The sequence below is a fragment of the Gossypium hirsutum genome, chromosome D11 (genome assembly GCF_007990345.1).
Source record: "Gossypium hirsutum isolate 1008001.06 chromosome D11, Gossypium_hirsutum_v2.1, whole genome shotgun sequence".
Taxonomy (NCBI): domain Eukaryota; kingdom Viridiplantae; phylum Streptophyta; class Magnoliopsida; order Malvales; family Malvaceae; genus Gossypium; species Gossypium hirsutum.
This window is the reverse complement of record NC_053447.1, coordinates 66,374,446-66,397,495: the sequence shown is the minus strand read 5'-3', so window position 1 is coordinate 66,397,495 and position 23,050 is coordinate 66,374,446. Positions and strand designations below refer to the sequence as shown.

The following is a 23,050-nucleotide window of genomic DNA, read 5'->3' as shown; positions in this document are numbered from 1 at the left end:
ATTATATCTTCTTCCTTTTTTTTTCTTTTTCTTTTTTATTTTTTGTAAGACAATGTAATTTGGAAGTGTTATTAGTTGGTAAGATTTAATTTTTCCTATTTTTTGCTTTAGAAGTGTGGGGATGAAGTGCAACCATTAAACCTAATATAATATCGTAACAAAGATTATTGAGTTAAGGATGACGGAAAAGATTCTGTTGAATACCAATCGACTTGCATAAAATAAAGAAATATGTTCAATTTTTCTAAAATATGTATATATTAAAAAGATTATATTCTCCATATTCAAATATATATCAAACAATTATATTTAAGTAAACTGAAGAGTAGAAATGAACATAGACAACGAAGTGATGAATTTTACAATAGAAAAGCATGGTCCTGCCTTGGCTTCTAATATTACATTAAGTACATATAAAAAAAGAGAAAGACTCAAGCAGACTTAAGTAGGGAAAAAAAAGAAAGAGAAAGCAAAGCTAAAAAATAAATATAGGAATGGTGACCGCAAACCAAAGCTACGTGGGAACAAAGGTCAGTGACGTCTCCTTATCCGCAATTTTATGTTTTAAAAGACAAAAATGAATGTGTAATTAAATTAGATTGAAGGAAATTGAAATGGAGGAGAGGTTTGGTACCTTGCTAATCCAGACACCTCCCATTCTTGCAATACCTTATCTTGTAACCGTTTTATTGTAATTTGAAGAAAACAACAAACAGTCAACCAGTCTGACGTCAACAAGAGAGAAGATAATTCCAAATCTCACCATATAACACACTTTCACACGCCACTTATAATAGGAGTTTTAAATGTGGATTTGATCCCGTGAATAGCTGTAGCAGGTGAAAAAATGGCGTCTTTACCTGAAAAGCAAAACTAAAAATATCAATGCTGACTTCCTTTGACTTTTAGTAAATGTAATTATTCATTGGTGTGTTGACAAATGGAGTGAGAAGGTGAGACATTGTCAAAAACGAAAGATATATAAGAAGCAAAGAAAGTAGGAATCATTTCCTAAACTAGAGGTTATGAAATTACCTCTTAATTATCATTCAATATAGGTAACAGGCATGGAATATGATATTAGGAACATGTTTGACTTTGTAGAAATCTTCTCCTCCTTCCTCCAATCTATGTTTGAATGTCTTTCCCATTAAACTGAGGGTTGTAATGAACCTCAATCCCTCTGGAAGCATCTTCAACTGACGGCATTCCCAAATCTCCAATCGCTGAAGAGAAGGCATGGCTCCTTCATCCACGTTCCACTCCTTCAAATTGTGGAGACCCGAAAGGCTTAGAGACTCAAGTTTAGGAAAACCCTGAGCAGAGCAAAACATTTCCTTTCCTTCGAAAGACACGAGTTTAAGAATCCTTAAGTTAGCCAGCTTCTCTAGTGTTGGCATTGGATCTTCCTCAAGGTTGTACAAACTCAATTTTATGTCAGCGAGATTTGAAGACAAGGAGTGGCAATCTGGTAACTTACTTATATTTGAAACTATAATCAACTTGCAAATACTTGTACAGCCAGAAAAGAGACGGCCAAATGTTTTGGATCTACTGATCCGTGTTCGCCATATATAGTTAATAATAGACAAGGAATGAAGATATTTACTTCCGATTATGGGTGGATTCTCGCCCAACTCCTCCTCATTGAAATTTTCAATATTAAAGGGCCCATAAATCTCCAACTCTCTAAGATTTGTCATGTTGATCAGATCCTTCAGATAACAATTCTTGGTGTTGAAGTTCACAAGTGTTAGGAGTTTTCTTAAAGTACCCAACTTCAACTTAGTTCTGCTTTTACATCTCCAAGGGAGATATAAATGTCTTAGTTGCTCCATCCTCCATATCACATTAGGTACATGAATTTTGTAACTATCAACTCTTAAATCCAAGGTTTGCAAGCACCTTAAGTTGCCTAGAGATGATGGCAACTTTGACCATTGGAATTTAAGATTCCTTAGACTCAAGAATCTTAAATGGACGAGATTACCTATATCATTACCTATATCACTAGGTAACTTCCACCCTCCAAAAAGATCACGTGTTCTTCTTATCTCATAGTTTAGGACTCTTAGCAATTTAAAGTTGTTGAACGTGTATCTACAAATTCCCCGAATTTTATGACGTATTGTAGAACGTGCCAAAATCAGAAGAATAAAAAATAGTGGCTTACAACAATCGTCATAGTGTTTTTTAACGTAATTCTACACTTCCAAGGGCAAAGATTTTTCTAATGCCTCCCCCGGAAAGAACTGATTGAAGAACAAAAGTGACCGAATATTTGGATTTTTAATGCATTGTATGAAAAAAAACTCATGCACAGAAACCCTACGAACCTTCCGAATCATAGATAATGAAGATGCATTCGATCGGTCAACAATGAAGACAAAATTTTCTTGTTTTGTCTTTGACAAGCAAAGATCTCTCATCAGATCATGCCTTTAAGGTTGCCACATCTCTTCTTCGTACTTGAATCATGCACCTTTCCACAAGCTCCATTAAATAAGATTCCGCCACATCTTCCGCAATTTCCCCATCGTCTCTTTCTTCTTGCTTTGATGACACAATACCTTCAGCAACCCATAATTGAATCAATCTATCCACATCTATCATATAATCCTCCGGAAAATGGCTTAGATAGAGGAAACATGGTCTTAGATAGGGAGGCAAATCATCATAACTTAATGCTAACACATCCTCTGGACCTTGCCTCTCTTCAAGTATGATTTTACATTGTCAGATATCTTTCGCCATTCGTTTAATGAATTATTCTTTGTAGCCAAAATTCCTCCCAATACAACAATGGCTAATGGCAGCCCTGCACAATGTTTAACCATGTTCTCTCCCAACTCTTTTATTTCCTCACCGATATAATTTCCTGTATAAAAAATTAGGAATAAATTTAAAAAAATAAGAAAAATTAGGAATTAATTTAAGTAGGTAAAAGAAATGCAAAAATAGATGAACTCAAACTTATATTTTATTAATTTATTAAATAATATTTAATATAAATTCATCACTTATAAAATTTAGTTTTTATTATGGTTATTAACTATACTTAAAAAAATAAATCTATTTGAAAACTTTGAATACTTTATGGAACAGTCAATACTAAATAAGAAACTTCACTCTAATTAATTTAAGAGGAGATTCAAATAAATATATAATTCATTATATAAAAAAGATTATTTAATTTTAAATTGGATATCCTGTTAGATACAAATGAGATTATAAATAAGGATCAGAAAATTGTGTTGAGAGAATTTGGAGATGAAATTATAAGATTTTACTTATATGGTACAAGTTAAGCATACAAAACAATTAAATTAATCTCTCTTTTTTTTTTTTGCGAATGATTTTAGCGGAATTTTCTATCATAATTATTGGGAAATTACTAAGAAGGATGTTTTGGAAGCTATTAAGAGTTTTTTTTAGGGAAGGGAAATTTTCAATGGGTTTAAATGAGATTGAGATAATTTTAATTCTGAAGACTAAATGTTTTGAATTAATTACATAATTTAGACTAATTAATCTTTATAATTTTGCCTATAAAATCATATCGAAGATCATGGTGAATAATTGAAAGGAGTTCTAGGGGTAGTGATTATGAATAATCAAAGTGCTTTTACCGTAGGTAGACAAATACATGATAACATCTTAATTGCTCAAGAGGTTTTCATCATTTGAACTTGAAGAAGAGGGGTAAGAAATATGAGGTTGCTTGGAAGCTATATGACAGAGTAGAGTGGAAATTTCTGGAAATTATTTTAAGAAAAATGAGATTTGCTTTAACATGGATTGATTGGATAATCGAGTGTGTGAGGAATGTTTCTTACACTTTGCTTATTAATGGTAAATCTAGTGGAAAAATCTATCCATCTAGAGGTCTAAGGTAAGGTGACCCTCTATCACCTTACCTCTTCCTTTTTGTTGTGAATGTCCTCTCTCGTATGATTATTAATAGAGTCGAGTCTAGTTTTATTTCTGGGATTAGCCTTGGTAGTCATTATCCAATAGTAGAAAAATGAGAGACGTATTCATTGAAAAGCTTGGAGGACTTGCTCTACTTGCAAAACAATCTTGACAGTTAGTCCAGGATCCTGATGCTCTTTGGGCTAGGATTTTAAAAGGACTTTATTTCCCGACTTCTAATTTCCTTGAAGCTAAAAAGGGAGCTAGGTCATCATGGGTATGGAGTAGCGCTCTTGAAGGGAAAGAGTTTTTAAAAGGAGACTTTGATTTGGCAAGTGCTAAATGGCAAAAGCATCCGTATTTGGGAAGATATATGGTTGCTGAGATCATTTGTTTAGAAGAACTAAATTGGGACTTACCCAGTATCTCAATATGGTTAGAAGATATTGAAATTACGAAATTTAAAGTTCCTCTTCATGAAACAGATGAACAAGATAAATTGGTGTGGCCGTTTACAGCTGTTGGTCAATATCCGATGAAGTCAGGGTACAAGGAGTTGAGAAAGCACTATGGAAATGAGTCTTCTTTACAACCTTCCAGCTCTCACTTAATCGATAGGAGCACTTGGAAAGCTATTTGGAGCTTACAGGTACCGAAGAAAGTTAAAATTTTCTTATGGAAATTGTGTCATAATGCCATTCCATCTCGTTTTAATCCGTGGAAAAGAAAGTGTGTTTCGAACCCAATTTTGTTGTTTATGTGGTATTGAAGATGAGACTTTGAACATATTATTCTTAGTTGTAATTGGGTTAGGGGAATATAGTATGAGGCTTGTTTTGGTCTTCAAGGGCTAAATGATCTTTGACAGATGGTTCTCAAAGTTGTTACAAATGCCTTGTATGAGGGAGGATTTCAAAGTTAGAATTGTTTTCACTTGCTAGCACATCTGGAAAGCTGGGTGTGAGCTTACAATTGGAGGCGTGAAACTTGGTTTGGAGAGAATTATTCGAAGGATTAATTGCTCCATGAATGAATTCTTATCTGCTCAATGGATCCTCTGTTCAAACAATAACTCTGATCGAACTAGGAAGTCAAAAACTTGTGCTGATATTTGGGAGAAACCACCAGAAGGTTGGGTTAAAGTTAATTTGTGATGGGGCATTCGACACCTTAATAGCTTGTGCTGGTATTAGAGTAATAAGCTGAAATTTAAGTGGGAAGATGCTGGATGGGATTGGTAAAACGATTAAGTAGATTCATGTGAGGTTGTCGAGGCTAAAGCTATGGTTGGATGGATTGAATTAGCTATGAAGAACAAATGAACCAATGTGACAATCAAGACCGACTCCCAGACTATTGCTTCGAATATTAAGAAGAAGAGTCAAGATCGAAGATGGAGATTAAGGCTAGTCCTTCAGGTTTTTGATAAGCTGGTCATGCAACTTTCTTCTTTGAAAGTCAATGTATCAGACGAGAAGCCAATAGGTTAGCGGATTGGTTTGCTAAATAGGGTCGTAAAGAGATGTGCTGGTTGTTCGAATCAACTACCATCTTTCTTGGGCTTTACTCTTGATAAGAATGGTTTACGTGCGCCTCCATCTTTCTGATGCAAGGATCCAGGATAAACATATAAAAGAATACCACGAAAGTGGTTAAGAAACTAAACAAACATATAGTCCAATAATTAAGATAAGGTAATAACTTACATTAGGATGATCCTAAAAATTAAATTTTTTTTGTCACATCATCAAATTTTAAAGACATGAATTATTATACACTCATCGATAAAGATATTATTTTATGGGCTTTTCGGACTACATTATTTATGGTCTCTTTCTAATTATTTAATAACATTTCAACAATTTTTTCTATGTCATTGACACATAATTTTGGTAAATTTTTTACCCTAAACCTTGAATCTTGAATCCTAAAACCTAGATCCAAAACATAAAACTCCAAACCCTTGAATCATGAATCCTAAACTCGTAACCCATAATCCTGAACCCTCGAACTTTAAACTTGAACCTCGAATTCTGAACTTTAAATCTCGAATCCAAACCTTAAACTAAGAGATTCGAGGTTCAAGGTTTAGGTTCAGGGTTTCGAGTTCAAGGTTCGGGGTTTTGGGTTCAGGATAAAATAATTATCAAAATTATGTATCAATGACATGAAAAATATTGCACAAAAATTACTATTTTTTAAAAATTGGTTGCACAAAAATAAAAAAATATATTAACTTATGAAAAAAACAAAATGATTAAAATTTGTAAAAGAAGAAAAGATGTTTATTTATAATTTAAAAAATTATTTATTTTAAATAATTTAATTAAAGTTAAGGGTAAACTACCAAAATAGTCACTTTTGTTTGCTTAGGTTACGTATTAGTTGTTGACACCATTTTTTTTGATGAAAACGGGGTCGACTTGGGTTTTGAAAACGAAAAAGGGAGTCGCCACCAATCCTTTTTGAGGTGTGATTGGGTCACCTTGGAAAGAGGTTGTTTTTAATAAATAATTTGATTTTATTAAAACAACGATTTTGGTCTACAGAATCTAGAAAACGGGTTCAGGAGTCGGTTACGTACGAGGAAGGGTTAGCACCCTCGTAACGCCCAGAAATTGGTACCTAGTTAATTATCTAACGTCTTGATATTGAAAATTATGAACTTGAAAGAATTAAAAATACGATCCTTGTATTAAAATAAAAATTTTTGGAAAAAGAAGTATATTTCACGTTAATCGAGAAAGAGAATCATATCCAGTAAGTTAGAATACAATGTCTCAAATTCTCGACATGAATAAAAAGGAGCTTATTTAAAAGATATTTTAGCCATCTCGGATTTAAAATGAGATCACAACCAGTAAGTTAGGACGCGATTTTTTTTAATCCCGAGATCATTTTTTAAAAAATGAGTTTAAAAAGATTCGTGTATTTAGATTAATCGTGAAAATCGAAACCCAATAAGTTAGGGTACGATCATCTCGAATCTAATACACGGAGTGCTATTTATTAAAATAAATAAATTTTGTTATATATCGAATAGAACACAAAATCATAGTGAAAGCAAATTACATTTTTTATGCATGTCAAAATCATAATGAATATGAAAATATAAAAACGATGCAAGCAATAGCAATCAATATAAACGATCAAACTTACAACATATAAAATAACAAAATATAAAAAACGAATAAAACTAAAACATTCATTCAAAATAATAACAAAAATGAAATAAATAAATAGCAAATACAATTAAGTATAAAAAGATATATATAGACATGATCTAAAATATGTGTATACATGAATTAACAAAATATATAAAGTATATTTTGATATATATATAAATAAATATGCATATATATAAAAATATGTACATGTATATAGGTGTATAAAACTATGGAATACGAAAATAAAGAAATACATATAAAAAGTAAGTGTATATATATTGTGAAATAAAAGAAAATATATATGTACAAATTAAAGTTTTTTTAAAAATAATGAAAATATACATATGTATACAAATAAATACGTTAATTTATATACATGCTAAAAATATATAAAAAATGTGTATGTATATGCGGATTCAAAAAATATAAAAAATATGTATTTTAGACTATAAAGATTATATATAAACATGTATGTATTTATGAAAATGAAAATATGTACATAGATATATAAATAGGTGCATAAGTTGTAAAATATATAAAAATATATATACGTACCAGAAATTTAAATAAAATCAGTATAAATAAATAGGTAATAATAATAATAATAATAATAATAATAATAATAGGACTAATTCAAAACAGAAATGAAATCTTAGGGCTGAAATAAAAAATAAAATAGAATAAAGGATCAAAATGTAACGCGCGCGAAAAAGGGGGGACCAAAATGGTAAATACCCTGAAACCCCAAAACACTGCGCAGCAAAGGGTCAAATTAGAACAAAAATAAAATTCTGGGGCTAAATTAAAAAATAAAAGGAAATAGCGAAATAGGACCAAATTGCAACGCGCTTCAAAGTCGGAGGGACTGCGCGCACAAATATCCCATTTAAAGAAAACACGCGGATCCTTCCCCTGGGTCGGGTCACCGCGCGGGTTAGAGCTCAATACGGCGCCGTTTTGGAGCCACTGATCAGACTCCAAACGGCGTCGTTTCACACATCACAAAAGGGCCAAAAAGAACCCTAATCTGGCAACCACCCTTTCATTTTTAAACGAGAAAGAAAAAAAGAAAAAAAAATAAAAAAGAAACACAAAAAAGAAAAGCAGAGAGCTCGAACCCTCCTCTCTGTGCCTTTCTCGGCCCTTAAGCTCAGGCCACCATGCCGCCTCATGGCCAGTGGCCGGGGTTGCACGAGAACGGCCCCTAGGCCTCCCTCTTTTGCGGCGTCCCCGAAGGCTAAGCCTTCTCAACCGCGAGATCAAAAGGAAAAGGGATGAAACGCCCCTTTTGGCTCGACTCTGACGACGACAAGGGTGGGGTTCCGACACCAGCCCGTCGAAGCGGTAAGGTATTTACTCCTTTCCCTTTCCCTTTCCCTTTCAGTTCCTTTTTCTTTTTGATCGATTGCAGAAAAAAATTAACAATAAATAAAGAGTAAAGTAAATAAGAAACAAGAACAGAGAAGAATAAACTGGAGTCAACCTTTTTTGATCTGTTTTTCCTTTTTTAATTCAAAACGCCGTCCCCCTTGTACAGAGATATTGTTTGGCTTTTATAGCCTTTTACATTATATTTTGATTGTATTTTGTTGTCTTGCACTATCTGTTGCGTGCTCTTGCTTTTTTTCTATCATTTTTTGCAGGCGTTGATGAAGCTAGTAGCGGCGGGTGGCGATGGGACAAAACGAATGATGATGGCAGAGGGATGGGCGCGGCGCTAGGCTTGGCTAGGGTTTCCGTTTTCTGAAACCCTTGACGGGGTTCTGGGCCTGTTGGGCTTATTGGGCCGCTTGGGCTCTGTTAATTGGGCTCGGGCAATAATTGGGCTGTACAGCTGCCCCTCTTTGCTCGTTGTCGTGTAACGATAACAGAGAAAAGACTAAGAAAGACCAATTTTTGCCCAGTCTTGTCGAGGAAAAGATTCGCCATTGCGGCTTCAATCTGTTCCGCTGCGTCGCCTGGAAGTAAGATTCGCCGTTGTGGCTTCGATCTTTTAAATTGCAATGTCGGGGAAGTGAGATTCGCCGTTGTAGCTTCAATCTGTTCCACTGCATCGCCAGAAGTAAGATTCACCGTTGTGGCTTCGATTTTTTAAATTTCAATGTCGGGGAAGTGAGATTCGCTGTTGTAGCTTCAATCTGCTCCGCTGCATCGCCAGAAGTAAGATTCACCGTTGTGGCTTCGATCTTTTAAATTGCAATGTCGGGGAAGTGAGATTCGCTGTTGTAGCTTCAATCTGCTCTGCTGCATCGCCAGAAGTAAGATTCGCCGCTGTGGCTTCGATCCTTTAAATTGCAATGTCGGGGAAGTGAGATTCGCTGTTGTAGCTTCAATCTGCTCCGCTGCATCGCCAGAAGTAAGATTCGCCGCTGTGGCTTCGATCTTTTAAATTGCAAACTATGGTTTCTTCGATCTGCTTCGCTGTCAGTGCAGGAAGGCAAGATCTACTATCTTTATTGATCTGTTCTCTGAGGAACATGACCTGTATATTCTATTTTATGAACCTATTTGTGCCTAGTGATTAGGATGACCAGAATGAATCAAATGCTCCTAACTAGACGTGTATGAATGACATTTGAATGAATGTCGAATGTCATGAAAGTGATTCCTTAATGCTTAGGTTATCATCACGCAAAAGCTTATTAAAGTTTATCGCTGACGTGCTACAACGCCTTCTTGCTTGACTGGCAAATCCAAAGAAACACTTAATCAGATTGCCCCCACTGTTAACCTCCAAGTTCAATCCACTGGATGCAAAAACCATCTTTCTCCCGCTGTAACCCAAAGGTAGAAAGATCTGGCCTTTTCTCGATCCTCTGCTATCACAATTCAATGATACAGAATGTGAAGCTCTTTGGTCCTTTACTTCGTTCCCAAGGTGTTATACCAAATGTTTATGCTCAATAAAGAGTTTTCTTCTCCCAGAAGATCTTTTCTTATTGCTTGGTGAACATCGCTTGTTTGTTCATTGAAGCTTTGCCACCAACACGACATCTTGTCATTTTGTTCAATGTTTGGATAACAAAATTTGAAAGGATAGTCCTCTCTTGGACTTTTCCCTTTTAGACACTTTGAATTTGGTGTGCTCTAAACAACAGTCCTGTTTCAGGTTCCTTCATTATTTAGAAATTTCTAGAGTAATATGCAAAACTCCATCTGCTTGAACATTCAGTTCATTAATAGTTATTCTAAATGTTTTTTCGAAAAAGATTATCACGACGAACAAACAAATGTTATTGAGAACAAATCTTAAAATGAATTAGTTAATCAAGATAGCAAATTTTGCTAAGATAAAAATGAAATAAGACAATAGACAAAATGAAATTTTATTGGGGAGCAAAGCTTGAAATGAATACATTAATCAAGACAATAAATTTTTCCAAGATTCAAAATATAAGATGACAACAGGTGCCCCAGATATCGCAGTACGAGCTTCTCTGCATAAGTTTTCTAAAGACCATTTAATATGTGTTTAGGGAATCTACAGTATTCTGTCGATACCCCAAGATGTCACCTATTCCTTCTTGTGATTCAGGTATAGTAAGACCACCACATGCCTCAGATCCTGATCAAAATTTGAGCTGTTCCGTTCACCTTACGTTTCTTCAAAATTTGAGCCGCCTTTTTCAGGTTTTCAACTCAAATCCCATTTGGTCTCAAGGCGCCCTTTGCGGGTTTTCACCTTGGGCTCTCCTTTTTTTTTGAATGCCCCTTTTTTCAAGTGAAATATTTCTTGACTGAGTCTGAATTTACAGGATTTGGTAGGCTTTTACCATCCATCTCGCTCAGGATTAAAGCTCCTCCTGAAAAGGCCTTTTTCACCACATAAGGACCTTCCCAATTTGGCATCCATTTTCCTCTAAAATCCTTTTGTAGAGGAAGAATCTTTTTCAAAACCAGGTCCCCATTGTAAAATTCTCTGGGACGAACTTTTTTGTTATAGGCTCGCATCATTCGTTTCTGATACATCTGACCATGACGAATAGCTTTTAACCTCTTTTCTTCTACCAAGTTTAGCTGGTCATATCGAGATTGAATCCATTCAGCCTCATCCAACTTTAGTTCAGCTAATACTCGGAGTGAAGGAATTTCAACTTCTATGGGTAAAACTGCTTCCATCCCATAGACTAAAGAAAACGGTGTTGCCCCAATAGAGGTCCTAACAGAAGTACGATATGCCAGGAGAGCAAAAGGTAATTTCTCGTGCCAGTCTTTGTAGGTTTCAGTCATTTTTCCTATAATTTTCTTGATGTTTTTGTTAGCTGCTTCCACGGCACCATTCATTTTTAGACGGTACGGTGACGAATTGTGGTGTCTGATCTTGAACTGACTACAAACTTCCGCTATTAAGTTGTTGTTTAAGTTCATCGCATTATCGGATATGATCTTTTTAGGCATCCCATATCGACATATGATCTCATTTTTCAGAAACTTGCTAACTACCGACTTCGTGACATTTGCATATGAAGCAGCCTCCACCCATTTAGTGAAGTAATCAATAACCACAAAGATAAAACGATGTCCATTAGAAGCTTTTGGAGATATTGGCCCGATAACGTCCATTCCCCACATGGAGAAAGGCCATGGAGAAACCATAACATGAAGGGGTGAAGGTGGTGCGTACATTTTGTCACTATAAATTTGACATTTATGACACCTTTTGGCATAATTAATGCAATCCCCTTCCATGGTGGACCAATAGTACCCAAATCTCATAATTTGTCTGGCCATCGTGAAGTCGTTGGCATGCGTTCCGCAGATACCTTCATGCACTTCTTCCAAAATTTCTTTTGCCTCGACAGCATCCACACACCTCAACAATACTTGATCTTTTCCCTTTTTATACAAAATTTCCCCATCTAGGGCATAATCAATGGCTAATCTCCTTAATGTCTTCTTATCATTTTCTGTCGCATGGTCAGGGTACTCACGACTCTTCACATATCGCAATATGTCATGGTACCAAGGGTGATCATCCTTTCCCTCTTCATTGTCAATGTTGCAACTGGAGCCTCATAGATGCTGATCTGGATAGGCTTCATATCTTCTAATTTGTTCACTTTAAACATGGAGGCTAAAGTGGCGAAAGCATCTGCCATTTGGTTTTCATCTCGCGGGAGGTAACTAAAGGTGACACTATCAAATTCCTCAATCAATTCCATAACCAATTTTTGATAGCGGACCAACTTCGGGTCTCTTGTTTCCCATTCCCCTTTGAGCTGATAAATTACTAATGCAGAGTCCCTGTATACCTCTAGCACATTAATTTTCCGCTCTATGGCTGCCCGGATGCCCATAATGCAAGTTTCATACTCAGCCATATTATTTGTGCAATCAAAGTCCAATTTGCTATTGAAAGGATAATAATTTCCACCAGGAGACACGAGTACTGCCCCAATTCTGTTGCCTATAGCATTTGAAGCTCCGTCAAAAATCAACTTCCAAGGACCACCTTCTTGGAAATCTTTCTCTACAGTTGCGATATACATCAAATCTTCATTTGGGAAATCGAAGTTCAATGGCTCATAATCATCCAGAGCCCTACTTGCTAGGAATTCCGCTATTGCACTCCCTTTGACCGCCTTCTGGTTTACATAGACTATGTCAAATTCAGATAGAAGAATTTGCCATCGGGCCATTCTTCCATTCAGAGCGGTTGACTCCATTAAGTATTTCAGAGGGTCTAATTTGGAGATTAACCAGGTCGTATGGTACAACATGTACTGTCTCAGTCTCCGAGTTGTCCAGATTAGGGCACAAGATAATTTCTTGATTGGCGAATATCTTGTTTCGCATTCAGTGAACTTCTTACTGAGATAGTAGATTGCTCTTTCCTTTCGTCCTGATTCATCATGTTGACCAAGCACGCACCCCATGGAATTTTCAAATACTGCCAAATACAGTATGAGCGGTTTGTCTGGGCAGGGTGGCATCAGCACTGGGGCGTTTGATAAGTAATGTTTGACTTTTTCAAAAGTTTTTTGACATTTCTCATCCCATACACCAGGATTATGTTTCTTGAGGAGGCGAAATATAGGGTCGCATTTCTCAGTTAGGTGTGAGATGAACCGAGCAATATAGTTCAGCCTTCCTAGAAAACCTCGAACCTCCTTTTGAATACGCGACGGGGGTAATTCTTGTATTACTCTTACTTTGTCAGGATCAATCTCAATTCCTCTCGCACTGACCACGAACCCAAGCAATTTTCCTGATCTGACCCCAAATGTGCATTTTGCTGGATTTAGCTTTAGCTGAAATTTTCTCAACCTCATAAATAATTTCTTAAGGACCTGCACATGTTCCTCTTCTGTTTTAGATTTTGCAATCATGTTATCAACATAGACCTCTAACTCCTTATGCATCATATCATGGAACAGTGTTACCATGGCCTTCTGATACGTTGCCCCTGTATTTTTCAACTCAAATGGCATCACCTTATAACAAAAGGTTCCCTATAGGGTTATGAATGTAGTTTTCTTCATATCCTCAGGGTGCATCTTAATTTGGTTATATCCAGAGAAGCCATCCATGAAAGAAAACAACGAATGTCCTGTTATGTTGTCCACCAAGGCGTCAATGTGCGGCAAGGGAAAGTTATCTTTGGGGCTAGCCTTATTTAAATCTCTATAATCTACACACATTCATACATTCCCATCTTTTTTAAGGACAGGAACGATATTGGCTACCCACTCGGAGTATTTGACCACCTGTAGGAATCCAGCGTCGAATTGTTTTTGCACCTCCTCTTTTATTTTTAACACAACATCAGGCCTCATTCTTCGGAGTTTTTGCTGAACTGGTTTGCAATCTTCCTTTATAGGAAGTCGGTGAACTACGATGTCAGTACTTAACCCCGGCATATCTTGGTATGACCATACGAAGACACCTTTGAACTCTCGAAGCAATTTAACGAGGTCTTGTTTCACTTTTTTAGCTATGCACGTGCCAATCTTTACCACATTTCCCTCTTCCAGGATCACTATCACTATCGTCTCCTCGTGAGGTAGAATCTGTTTCTCTTCCTGCTCTACCATCCTCAACAAGTCCGAAGATAGGTTGCAATCTGTGTTAGCTTCAAAATTTTGAGATTCCTCTAAACAAATATCTCGTTCAAAAGGATTTTCTAAGTCCATAGTAGAGTCACTCATATCATTGATATCTTGGGACCTGTTATAGGTATCAAAGAATGTACAGGGAATGTATGAATTTAAGGATTCTTATTTAGTATGACCATGAATAAAAGAATGATTCGAATAAAAGCATTCAAGATGACTATTCGTATGAAAGAATGAAAAGAATTTTAAAAGAATATATACTCAAAATGCGAAGATATATTTCATTGAAATCATAATGTCCACATATAAGCCCATTTTAGTTCACAAATGCTTAGAACAATTAATATGTTTTGAATATTACTCTGGAAAAGCTCTAAAAACTTCAGACATTTCTTTTGCAGTCTAATTGTTTAAAACACTCCCAGGTTCAACAGGATAGATGCCTGATGTACTTCATTCTTCAGATTCTTCTTCAAATATGGCATTGATGCTCAAGTTTCCTAACATTTCCTCTGCGGTCTTCTTTCTTGGAGTCCTCAGTCTAGAATACATGGTTCCTCCCGATATGAATGTCCTGGATATGTGGGGGCAAGCCATAGGTTCCCAATTAACTTCTTTTCCGTTCAAACGCGCATTCCTTCTATCTTGCCTATTCTCTAACTCTTTCCTTCTCTGCTTGGCATTTGGTTTAAATCCTAAACCAAAACGGTCTTGTTTGTCTTTCACCACTGGTGCCTCTATCCTTCCTTGAAGGCATCTTCCCAGTCCTCTTCCAGGCACAGCTCCTTTCCCAACTGTCATTTGTAATCCCATCCTTATGGCTCTAAACATGCTGGGCATTGGGATTTTCTTTCCCTCAGTGACAAAAGTTGCATTTACGAACTCTAAGGATCGAAAAGAACATTCGACCGCATCATCATCCACTCCCAAATATGGTGCGTCACTGGTTACCGATGCAATGATGTCTTCCTCAGCGTCAACCATAATTAACCGGCTTTCTGTCACTAATTTCAACTTCTGGTGCAATGATGAAGGCACCGCCCCTGCTGAATGAATCCATGGTCTCCCGAGCAAGTAATTATACGAAGGCTTGATATCCATCACTAAGAAATCCACTTCGTACGTATTTGGGCCAATCAAGAGAGGTACTTCTATTCTTCCCATCACCTTTCTTTCGGTACCATCAAATGCTCTCACTATGTTCTGGCATGATTTCATGTGAGAGCTGTCCACCGGTAACCTATTTAAGGTGGATAGGGGTAAAACATTCAAGGCTGATCCATTATCAATTAGCACTCTTGATAACATATATTTCCCACAGTAAGTAGAAATATGTAAGGCTTTGGTGGCTCCTCTTCCCCCGGACGGTATTTCATCATCATTAAAGAAAATGAAATTGTCGGCACTGATATTATTAACCAAACGGTCCAACTTATTCACTGAGATATCATCAGCGACGTAAGTTTCATTTAGCACCTTAATCAGCGCATTACGATGTATCTCTAAACTTAGAAATAATTCAAGCATCGAGATACGAGCCAGTTGCTTATGTAATTGCTCTACCACGCTGTACTCGCTATATTTTAAGAATTTTAGAAATTCATTAGCCTCATTTTCAGTTACCGGCTGATTGATACGCGGCTCAATTTTGTCTGTCTTTGTTTTTCCCAATTCAACCGCTAAGGCTTTTCCTTTTCCAGACTCCACTCTTGCGTTTGTCGGATCATAGCATTTTCCACTTCGTGTATAGAATCCTTCATCCTCTCCTGAAGCATTTACCAAGCTCTCTTCTCCTGGGATTGTTACATTGCAATTGTAATTCTAAGGAACCTTTTTGCTATCCTTGTAGGGAAATGATACAGGTTTTTGGATTATGACCTTTGGTGCTATTTGTATTCCAGATTCTCTGCTCATTGGTTTTGAAATAATTACCACCGGGTAATTAGCCTTTTGGGCTTTCCCCGTAGATCCTTCTTCTGTAGCATAGACCTCTCCTTCTCCTAGTTCATTAATCTCTTCATAAAACTCTAACTCTTTGCTATCCATTAAGCTTTGCACCATGGTTCTGAACTCGGTACACTTTTAGATGTCATGGCCTTCTTCTGCGTGGAACTCACAAAACTTCCTTGCTCCTTCAGGCCTTTTTATTGAATTTTGCCTAATGAGACCTCTTTTCACCATTTGTTTCCAAACCCATTCAAGAGGGTCCTTATCTCGGCTACGTTGGCTTTGACTCTCTTTCTTCCGTTCTCAATTATCGCGTTTACCCCTTTATTGTCATGATTGGGCAACGAATTCTCTACTACATTTGGTCCTGATGAGTCACCAATCTTTACGATCCCTAAATTGATAAGTTTTTCAACTAACTTCTTGAATGCAGTGCAGTTTTCAATCGAATGCCCCTTGGTCCCCGCGTGATACTCGCATTGGGCGTTTGCGTCATACCACTTAGGGTATGGGGGTTGCATTGGTTTCAGGTAATATGGAGATACCACATGTGCATCGAATAAGTTCTGGTACAATTCCCTATACGTCACTAGGATGGGTGTGAATTGAAGTCTCTCTACATTTGGCCTTGGATTAGATTCCTGTTTCAAAAGAACCTTGTCGATTAGCAGTTACTGCTCTGGCTTGTCCGACCATGATTGTTTTAGAATGGTCCTTGTTAAACATGCTTGTATTGTTTATCTCGTGCTCCTTCTTCCTTGGAGCCGACCTTTTAGTACTTTCTCCTGCTTCTATCTTGCCACATCTTATGGCGTTCTCTATCATTTCTCCAGACATCACTATGTCTGAAAAGCTTTTAGTGGCACTGTCCAACATGTGATTGAGAAATGGAGCTTTCAAGGTATTGATAAAAATCATGGTTATCTCCTTCTCTAAAAGTGGTGGTTGAACTTGTGCTGCTACTTCCCTCTATCTCCGAGCATACTGGCGAAAGCTCTCATTAGTTTTCTTTTCCATGTTTTGCAATATAATTCGATCGGGTGCTATATCCATCACATGTCTGTACTGCTTTATAAAGGCCTGCGCCAAATCTTTCCAGGAGTGGATTTCGGTTCGACTCAATTGATTGTACCATCTAGCCGCTGACCTGATCAAACTGTCCTGAAAACAGTGAACCAACAGTTGTTTGTTGTTGATGTACCCGGTCATCCTTCGGTAAAACATAGTGATATGAGCTTCGGGACAACTTGTCCCGTCATATTTTTCAAACTCCTGCATCTTAAATTTGGGAGGAAGGACCAAATCTGGTACCAAGCTTAGATCTTTAGCGTCCATCCCATGATAATTCTCGCTACTTTCCATGGCTTTGAATTTCTCTTCGAGCCATTTACATCTTTCCTCCAATTGGCTCGGCAGTTCATCTTTTGTTTTCTCTTTTCCCATCATTTCGTCAAAATCGGGTACTATGGGATTAGTAGGGGCTTCTCCGAGATGAGAACCTATTCCAGTTTGGAAATTTACTGGCATTGAGGCACCAGTTTGAAACTGCTGAGGCCTGATAGTAACAGATGATCTGCGTGGTTGCACCTCAGCTTGGGTTTGCGCATGAGGAGGAGTGAAACCTGGGGGATAGAGAGGGCTATCATTATTTTCTTCTTCTGTATTAACCACGGGGTCTTTTCCTTTGTCGCTTCCCCCTTTGAAAAACTGCGTTAATTCAGCTATCATGCTTTTTTGAGACTCTATCATTTCGTTCTTCATATCTTGTTGAATCTTCTCTAACCGCTCTTGCATTTGTTCTTGCATCTCCTTTTAGAGTTGTTCGAGTCTTTCGAGTCTTTGATCCATGGCTTTTGTTTTGCGACGGGTACCGTAGTGATAAACGGTTGGCGAATTTTTGTTAGTTTCCAGGGTAGTTCTGTCATAATTTTAAATTAATTAGGCTCCATTTTTAAAACTTGATGCATATGATGATATGTAGATGCATGAATGCAAAAAGAGGCACTGATTCTAATTCAACTTCATTAGAAAACTTTACTAGAGAAGAAATTTCTTTACATAAAATAGATTACACATACGGCTTTGCCCTTATACCCAAAGCCTTAACCTTTTTAAGAAGCCGAGCTAATTCTCGGCCCCGGTCCGATTCTGACTCATACTTCAAACTTAATAGATCAGCTTGAACCGCTAGGGTTTGCAGGTAATCAGCTACCTCGCGTACTTGAACCACTGCCTCACCCATAACATAATCTCTATCTCTAATCTGATCTTGAGACCGCTGGAATTGCCCTTGCCACTACTCACTACTTCTTTCCAGAAGCTCTATTCGGAATTCGCTGTTTTGCAATGCGTCCTCGAGCTCTCCTACTTGTCCCTTTAGTTCTTCAATTTTGTCCAAGCTTGCCTTTAATTCAACCGCAGAATTACGACTACGGTATTGGTGAAGTAGCTTTTCCAGTTCAGTTACTCGGGCATTCAACTTCGTCTTCTCGTTTTGGCAGGCTAGTAGACTCTCTCCCAAAGTAACTTCTCGAGTTTGAGTATCCTGAAATTTTTTTTCCCACTAATTAGCTTTCATTTTTTCCTCCTGAATTTCCTGTCGCCATTGTTCTGACGTTTTACCCAAGCCAGTAGTTCTTATCGACCTACGCAACTTCTTGTAATCTATCTTCAGGCTGTCTAAATCTTCTTCTGCCTTGTTCTTTCCTTTTCTTAATTTGTCGGCCTCTAATCTTTAAATGTCCAAATCCAGTCCTAACTGCATTTTCTCTTCCTCTAACTGCTCTACTTTCTTCCCTATCTCCAAACTCCTCTTTTCAAATTCTTGCTTGATAATTTCTATCTCAGAGGGCAATACTTGTAGGTGTTCCTCTAAAGATCGAGTAGTTTTTGGATTTGACGCCGGGATATTATCGTTGACCCTTTGATCACGCCACTGGCTATACTCGGGGGTCATTGTCGGACCCACGGCTAAAATCTTCATTCAGCGAGTTTGGTTCCAGGCATTAGACACTTTTTGAACCTTTTTCTTATAATTGTCCTCCCTATAGGAAAAATCACAATAGGCCAACCCCTGCGTTACTGGTACGAATTGTCGTGATCTATACTGTCTGGATATGAGTAGGGAAGCATATCCGATAGCTCCCCATATCCCGAGCAGAGGAACCCAGTCGAAATCTCCACATCGGTATAATATCTCATCAGGAATTAACCAAGGAGCCCTCCATTTAATATATTCATCCTGGAGATTCTAGAGTATCTCCATCCATATTTCTTCTGAAATATCATCCCGTCTTGGCGTGGCCACCAATTCCTCTAGAGGGGAGTAGTTGTTAGAGAATACTCGATAAGAGACCTTTTCCATTTTCTAGAAATGGCTATGAAACCATGCCAATAAAAGTTGTGCACATCCAATAAACCTTCCCTCACCTGTTTTTCGACATGCACTCAGAGATCTGAAAGTTTCAGCCAGTATTGCCGGAATCGGTGTAACCCCTTTTACTAAGCCGATCAAACAAATCAGATACAGCGTCGTCTATGTGCCCTAAAGCTTTGGGGAAGACCGCTAGCCCGTAGATACCTAAAGCGAAGACATCGACCCTTTTCTTTACGTCAGGATGTATAAGCACCAAATCTCGTAAGCTTTTCCAAGGGACAGATTTACTGTCGCCCTTCTGTTGGATTCGGGCAGCGACCCACTGCTCGCTCATCCCAGTAATGTTCATTAATTTCCTTAACAACGGAGGGACACAAGCAGATCTAGAATAAACCCTGTCGACTTGAAACTTTGGGCACCGAAGCAAGGTCGTATATTCCTCCACAGTAGGCGTCAAATCTACTTTCCCAAAAGTGAAACAACTGTAGGCAGGATTCCAAAACTGAGCAAGGGCTCGGAATAAATACTTGTCCACTTTGACACTGAGCAGATAAGGTAGGTCACCGTAGTTACAATAGAACAGCTGCTTGGTCTTGACATCCCACAATTCTGACACGTGCCCTTCGGTAAGACTATCGCCTTTATCCCGTTGTGTCGTCTCAGCCCATACTCGCACAGTCGCATTATCTTCTACTTTATCAAGAAATCCCTTTTCCATGATAAGCTTTCGTTTTAGACACTGAACATGAATCGACACCTCTTTTAGAATGACAATGCCATACAATCACAAATAAAGCAAAAATAGTATTACGCAGAACAAGATTTAACGTAAATGACGGTAAACATAGCATCCATTTAGGTAAGCACTAAGGTTTGGCGTAGCTCTACCTAGGTCGGTTCTTATGGCTCATTACATGTGGTTTGGTTCTAAGTAGGGAACCTGAACCAGCAGATTCCTCAATCCTCACCCATTATAGGCTCATACGGACTGAGTTCAGTTCAGGGGAATGCATTTCCCTATGGCCATGCAGAGATGAAAATCTCACGAAGACATAGGTACGGATGTATCCCGGAAGCGATTCACTATCCCATGCGGAGGTGAAAACCTCACGAAGGCGTAGCTTATCACTCCCACTTAAGAGGTGTGACCAACGATCATGCAATGCAATGTGCAGAGGTATATAAAAAATTTAAAATACAAAACATGATAAAAACTATAACTCAAAATAAAATGTAATGAGAGGATCGTATATTTAAATCAAATTTTCAACTTTCGACAAAAAGACAAGAGAGAATCAACTCGTGGCTTGACTCTCTTATTTATGTTCCCCAGTGGAGTCGCCAAGCTGTTGACACCATTTTTTTTGATGAAAACGGGGTCGACTTGGGTTTTGAAAACGAAAAAGGGAGTCGCCACCAATCCTTTTTGAGGTGTGATTGGGTCACCTTGGAAAGATGTTGTTTTTAATAAATAATTTGATTTTATTAAAACAACGATTTTGGTCTACAGAATCTAGAAAACGGGTTCGGGAGTCGGTTACGTACGAGAAAGGGTTAGCACCCTCGTAACGCCCAGAAATTGGTACCTAGTTAATTATCTAACGTCTTGATATTGAAAATTGAGAACTTGAGAGAATTAAAAATACGATCCTTGTATTAAAATGAAAATTTTTGGAAAAAGAAGTATATTTCACGTTAATCGAGAAAGAGAATCATATCCAGTAAGTTAGAATACAATGTCTCAAATTCTCGACATGAATAAAAAGGAGCTTATTTAAAAGATATTTTAGCCATCTCAGATTTAAAATGAGATCATGACCAGTAAGTTAGGAAGCGATTTTTTTAACCCCGAGATCATTTTTTAAAAAATGAGTTTAAAAAGATTCGTGTATTTAGATTTATCGTGAAAATCGAAACCCAGTAAGTTAGGGTACGATCATCTCGAATCTAATACACGGAGTGCTATTTATTAAAATAAATAAATTTTGTTATATATCGAATAGAACACAAAATCATAGTGAAAGCAAATTACATTTTTTATGCATGGCAAAATCATAATGAATATGAAAATATAAAAACGATGCAAGCAATAGCAATCAATATAAACGATCAAACTTACAACATATAAAATAACAAAATATAAAAAACGAATAAAACTAAAACATTCATTCAAAATAATAACAAAAATGAAATAAATAAATAGCAAATACAATTAATTATAAAAAGATATATATAGACATGATCTAAAATATGTGTACACATGAATTAACAAAATATATAAAGTATATTTTGATATATATATAAATAGATATGCATATATATAAAAATATGTACATGTATATAGGTGTATAAAACTATGGAATACGAAAATAAAGAAATACATATAAAAAGTAAGTGTATATATATATTGTAAAATAAAAGAAAAAAAATATATATGTACAAATTAAAGTTTTTTAAAAATAATGAAAATATACATATGTATACAAATAAATACGTTAATTTATATACATGCTAAAAATATATAAAAAATGTGTATGTATATGCGGATTCAAAAAATATAAAAAAGATGTATTTTAGACTATAAAGATTATATATAAACATGTATGTATTTATGAAAATGAAAATATGTACATAGATATATAAATAGGTGCATAAGTTGTAAAATATATAAAAATATATATACGTACCAGAAATTTAAATAAAATTAGTATAAATAAATAGGTAATAATAATAGTAATAATAATAATAATAATAATAATAGGACTAATTCAAAACAGAAATGAAATCTTAGGGCTGAAATAAAAAATAAAATAGAATAAAGGATCAAAATGTAACGCGCGCGAAAAAGGGGGGACCAAAATGGTAAATACCCCGAAACCCCAAAACACTGCGCAGCAAAGGGTCAAATTAGAACAAAAATAAAATTCTGGGGCTAAATTAAAAAATAAAAGGAAATAGCGAAATAGGACCAAATTGCAACGCGCTTCAAAGTCGGAGGGACTGCGCGCGCAAATATCCCATTTAAAGAAAACACGCGGATCCTTCCCCTGGGTCGGGTCACCACGCGGGTCAGAGCTCAATACGGCGCCGTTTTGGAGCCACTGATCAGACTCCAAACGGCGTCGTTTCACACATCACAAAAGGGCCAAAAAGAACCCTAATCTGGTAACCACCCTTTCATTTTTAAACGAGAAAGAAAAAAAAGAAAAAATAAAAAAGAAACACAAAAAAGAAAAGCAGAGAGCTCGAACCCTCCTCTCTGTGCCTTTCTCGGCCCTTAAGCTCAGGCCACCATGCCGCCCCATGGCCAGTGGCCGGGGTTGCACGAGAACGGCCCCTAGGCCTCCCTCTTTTGCGGCGTCCCCGAAGGCTAAGCCTTCTCAACCGCGAGATCAAAAGGAAAAGGGATGAAACGCCCCTTTTGGCTCGACTCCGACGACGGCAAGGGTGGGGTTCCGACACCAGCCCGTCGAAGCGGTAAGGTATTTACTCCTTTCCCTTTCAGTTCCTTTTTCTTTTTGATCGATTGCAGAAAAAATTAACAATAAATAAAGAGTAAAGTAAATAAGAAACAAGAACAGAGAAGAATAAAC

At 37.1% G+C, this 23,050-nt stretch overlaps 2 protein-coding genes across 2 annotated transcripts; both read right to left on the bottom strand.

The window, feature by feature from the left end:
* Positions 1 to 289: 289 nt before the first annotated feature.
* On the bottom strand, positions 290 to 1,962 carry LOC107886110 (probable disease resistance protein RF9). The gene is made up of 2 exons (XM_041104918.1): positions 1,036 to 1,962; positions 290 to 860 (listed from the first exon to the last, which is right to left on the bottom strand). Exon 1 carries the CDS (start codon positions 1,836 to 1,838, stop codon positions 1,050 to 1,052), a length of 789 nt encoding a protein of 262 aa, XP_040960852.1. The 5' UTR covers positions 1,839 to 1,962; the 3' UTR covers positions 290 to 860; positions 1,036 to 1,049.
* Positions 1,963 to 12,016: 10,054 nt separating this feature from the next.
* LOC107955334 (uncharacterized) lies at positions 12,017 to 13,465 on the bottom strand. The gene is made up of 2 exons (XM_041104395.1): positions 13,180 to 13,465; positions 12,017 to 12,573 (listed from the first exon to the last, which is right to left on the bottom strand). The coding sequence occupies exons 1-2, from the start codon at positions 13,463 to 13,465 to the stop codon at positions 12,017 to 12,019; spliced, it is 843 nt and encodes a 280-aa protein (XP_040960329.1).
* Between the last annotated feature and the right edge of the window lie 9,585 nt (positions 13,466 to 23,050).